Source organism: Kryptolebias marmoratus, linkage group LG10 (assembly GCF_001649575.2).
Source record: "Kryptolebias marmoratus isolate JLee-2015 linkage group LG10, ASM164957v2, whole genome shotgun sequence".
In the NCBI taxonomy this organism is placed as follows: Eukaryota; Metazoa; Chordata; class Actinopteri; order Cyprinodontiformes; family Rivulidae; genus Kryptolebias; species Kryptolebias marmoratus.
Window position 1 is genome coordinate 9,350,387 of NC_051439.1, and position 4,531 is coordinate 9,354,917.

Below are 4,531 nucleotides of genomic sequence, written 5' to 3' on the forward strand. Positions count from 1 at the left end.
ATGTTTCTCTGCTGGCCTGGGAACGCCTTGGGATTCCCCCGGAGGAGCTGGCCCAAGTGGCTGGGGAGAGGGAAGTCTGGGTCTCCCTGCTTAGGCTGCTGCCCCCGCGACCCGACCCCGGATAAGCGGAAGAGAATGGATGGATGGATGGATTATCAACACATGAGATGCATCTTTTCAGTGATGTCAAAACAAAGATATATTTGTCATTTTCTTGCTGAAAGAAGTCCAGCTTTGTCCTACATGACCAGGGTATTGGGTGTATATATATGATCAGGTATTACCTGATGGCGTAATCGACATCAGGACTCCAAGAAACTTTTTAATGAGAGATGAGAGGAAGGTCCTCTCTTTGGTTGCCCTGAAAAAAGACACAAAATACATAAATCAGAAAGAGTCTGGAAACTTGCGGAACAAAAACGATAATTTCTTAAGTCTATATTGATCTTTTGAACATGCAAGCAAGAAAATGTTATTACTGCTCAGCTGCGTCAGTGTCCATCTTATCAAATTTCTTCTTGATTAGATTCCAGAACTTCTGCAGTTTTGGAACCTTTTTCAGCTCATGTTGGAGTCTGGACTGCAAATGGGATGAAATATGAAATAAAATCAAGCAGAAATAATAAAAAAGATCAGCGAGAAGTTAATTTAACTACAATTAGAGTCACAAAAAAGAGACAGTTCCTAATTCTGACAATAATGATGTATTATATTACTTGGGCTGCCAATAACTACTAGAAAAACTTAATTTAAGAGATAGGCTGACATCTTACTGGTAAAAGGCACATCCACATTGGCAGAGAGATGAGCTGCTGCACCTGTTCTCTGATTAAATCTACCTCCTGGAAAGAAGGAGCATGCGGAGAAAGAGACAAAGGCATACAAGTTGGGAGACAAAGCAGTCAAAATCCACTGTACAGGACAGATTTTTATTGCACTATAGTTCTTAATAAAAGTCTGCAAATAAAATATTTACAGGTCTTTATGGTATATAATCGAAGTGCAGCAGGCTATCACAGCAGATTTTAAAGTGAGACATCCACAGTGTTTCCTTGTTGTCTGGTACAGCTTTTCAGAATACATAACAACTGACCTTGTCTACTACTGCCCTCTAGTGGGTAATACTAATAACTGCCTGAAATATTACTGAATCTTGGGTAAGGCATATTCACATTGCTTAATGTGAACAATGTTGCTATTATTCCAGTTATTTCAAACTATCACAACTAGAATCACAGTATTCTATATTTTAATAAACTAATTTAATACTCATCACAAAGATTCTTGAATTTAATGAAGGTGTTAGAATATAAAATTTAAATCAATTCATATTGCTTTCTTTTGGGTGGATTTGAAGCTTGTAAATGTCACACACACACACACACACTACATGCACACATACACAAATATAAATAAATAAAACTGAGAGGGATTTGTTTTCCTAATCTGTTAAACCATGAACTGGATGTGATAATGTTACAAACCAGACTGTTGAAGCAGTGATCCAGGAAGACCAGAAGCACAGTTTGTTCCTTCACAGTAAGGCCAGCCTCCTCGCCTGCCAGCACAGCCTCCATCACACATTTGAAGAAGAATGGGAAATGGCTAGTTGCCTTCTTGAAGACCTTATAAGGAACACACAACAGCAAAGATTGTGCTGTTTAAATGTTCATAGAAAATGTGTGTATGTATTGTAAAGGAATTTATATGTAGGTCTATGCAACTATAGACTCTTGAATTATATTCTGAATATGGTGTGATTGATAAGCAATCAGAATTTAGCCAATCTAATGTTTTGTGTTACCTCCCACGCTGGAACGTTCTCTCTGAGCTTCTCATTGACGATGCAACAAATGGACATGATATAGGCTTTGCTGGACACCTCGGGTGTGTAGTTTACCCAAAGGTAATTTTCAAGATATTGACTAAAAACAGAAAAAAAACAATAAATTATATACACTGCAAACAGTGTTGCTATGTTGTCTGATGGTTGCTCAACACATGGAACAAAAATAAAGAAAGTGAAAAAGTCACCTGAATTCAAGCAGCATTATTTTTCTGATGGCAAATCTGTAAATATGAAGAGAAGATAAAAGAATAAGATATTTAGGAATAAAATGTGTCCAACAGATTTCAGCATGTAATATTAGTAAAATGTGTTTTATAGTCACTTACTTAGACATGAGAATCTCTTTCTCATAGACATCTTCCATCACCTGAACACAGACAAAAAATGATATTGGAATCGTCAAAAGACGAGGCAAGCAGAAGAACGGAAAGTAATCAAGAAACAAAAACTTGCATTTTGGTGTGAGGACAAAAACAATGACTGCTATGACATTACAAATACTATACTAGCAGTAATCAGTTTTGCATTAATCTTACTTTGACATGTGGCATCAATTTAAACGATAACCTCTTTCAACGTTTTCAAGCTGGGTCTGAGATGCCTCTTTCCTACATCAGTGCAATGTTTGAAATGACTGTGGCTACATAGGGGGCTAATGTTTATCAAGATCTCTTACTACTTACTCTAACACAGTGATTCCCAACCCTGATCCTTGAGGAACCCTAGCCTGTATGTTTCAGTTGTTTCCCTCTCTGACACACCTGAGTTGAATGAGTGAGTGATTAACAGGCTTCTGTAGAACTTGAAGACCTGCTGAAGAGCAGGGGAACAATGAAAACGCGCAGGATAGTGGCCCTCCAGGACCAGGGTTGGGAACCACTGCTCTAACCAATAATACTGCTATCACTCTGCTGGTTCAAAAATGCCAGCTTCATTTATGTTAGCACAACTTGTCATGGAACTTGGTTGGCTTGAGTGGCTCATGTGTACACTATGATAGGATACCTAAAGATGGGCTGCATAACAAAAATATACTGTGAAAAGGGCTACAGTTGCAGACCAGGCACACCCCAGTGGGTAGCAGTGGACAACAGCAGCAGAGCAACACATCCTACCAACTGTAAAACACAAGAAACACTCCTAAAATTCCACAAAGCGTGATTTACTACTAACCCAATCTACACAGTTTCTTCACCACAAAAAAAACAGAAGAGGTATCGCATCCATTTCAACAGGTCAGAACTGCGTTGATGACATGAGCTACCATTATTTTTTTAACCAACAAGCATCTACGGCATGTTTCTTATAACACTTCTTTTTAAGATGCAGCTTTGAATAACTCACCTTAGGGTCAAATGGTAGTTTGTCCTTTGCATGAGGAGCCCAATATTTATTAGCCAACTGAAAACAAGAAACAGGAAAATAATGCATACAGTCAACATAACACAAAGTATATAATCAACATATAAAAGTACATGTTCTTAGGTTGGTATATAGGTGGATGACCTAAAAGTAACAAGATATAAATGTCTGAATGTTTTGGTTTCTACCTCTTTAATTGTTAACCCTAAACCAATTATAAAACCGTCAAGTGGAAAGCATCCCCCTGTTATCATCATAAAGGGATGAATTCTGCTTGTCCCAACTTCTTAGGGTATACAAAAGCGCATTGTTCACTAAACTGTTAAAAAATAAAATACAATTCATAATTGGTCTGTTATGCGTGATTACCTGTGTGACATATTCCGCGTTTATCTGCAACACTGAAGGTGCTGCAGCCTTCTTAGCAGGAGTTTCTTTTTCTGTGGTTTCCATCTCATAGAGCTAAGACGACAACTGTGAAAACAAGAAAACAAAACTAAGCAATTATTTGTCACAAGGCTGTAAACAAATAAACCAAAGAACGCTGAAGGAGAAGTAGGCGCAGGAAACAAGCCAAATCGAAATATTGAGGTAAGTTAACAAAGTCTAATTCAAAATATATGTATTTTTTTCAATAAAGAGTAGCGGAATGTGGAATTAGCTGCTTTCCTATTTATATATATTTAAAATAAACGCGGTACCTTTATCCGTCGTAACAAACGTAGTAAAGTTAGCTTTCACGACAATGAACCGACCAGCTAGGCTAATTGGCTACACTTAGCTAGATAACACAATTTCGAATGAAAACGTTACTATCAATATTTGGCATAACGACACAGTAAAACACAATAAAGCTTTCAGACCTTTATGAAGTTTTATTCGGCATGAGCCGTGAAGCTACAGCTGGCTACGCATGTACACAACCAAAAACGCGCTGCCTGCGACCAATTTCCTGGGTGGGTGCCTCACTATAATCGTCCCTGTGTACAAAAGTACACTCTTTAGTTCCGCTACCTTTCTTGTTTCCTTCCCAGATAAAATATACAAACCATACATCAGGGAAAAGACTTTAACCGTAATTTATTGTATACTGTAATTTTAATATAAATAAATGTAAATGTTTTATATGAAGCAAAGCAAATAACCTAAAAGACCTAAAATGTTATGCATGATAAAGGTAAATGAAATTCTATCTAAACTAGAGAAGTTGCATTTCCTGCGAAAATGCAGTGTGAATGCTTTTTTTGCTGAATGATTTTGCTGAAAGCGGCTGAAGATATGCTGAACAGCTGAAGTTTAACGAAGATGCAAAAAGTGGAA

At 37.5% G+C, this 4,531-nt stretch overlaps 1 protein-coding gene across 2 annotated transcripts in view; it reads right to left on the reverse strand.

Moving 5' to 3' along the window:
* The window catches only part of aqr (aquarius intron-binding spliceosomal factor), a 39,181-nt gene extending 34,991 nt beyond the window's left edge, over positions 1-4,190 (reverse strand). For both annotated transcript variants that reach the window (XM_017417838.3, XM_017417829.3), the window contains exons 1-10: positions 4,075-4,190; positions 3,581-3,685; positions 3,194-3,250; positions 2,176-2,216; positions 2,035-2,070; positions 1,805-1,925; positions 1,485-1,625; positions 774-842; positions 480-580; positions 285-361 (exon numbers count right to left, since the gene is read on the reverse strand). In XM_017417838.3, coding sequence (XP_017273327.1) covers positions 285-361; positions 480-580; positions 774-842; positions 1,485-1,625; positions 1,805-1,925; positions 2,035-2,070; positions 2,176-2,216; positions 3,194-3,250; positions 3,581-3,664 — 727 coding nt within the window. In that variant the 5' untranslated portion in view covers positions 3,665-3,685; positions 4,075-4,190. The remainder of the gene's footprint in view (positions 1-284; positions 362-479; positions 581-773; positions 843-1,484; positions 1,626-1,804; positions 1,926-2,034; positions 2,071-2,175; positions 2,217-3,193; positions 3,251-3,580; positions 3,686-4,074) is intronic.
* Between the last annotated feature and the right edge of the window lie 341 nt (positions 4,191-4,531).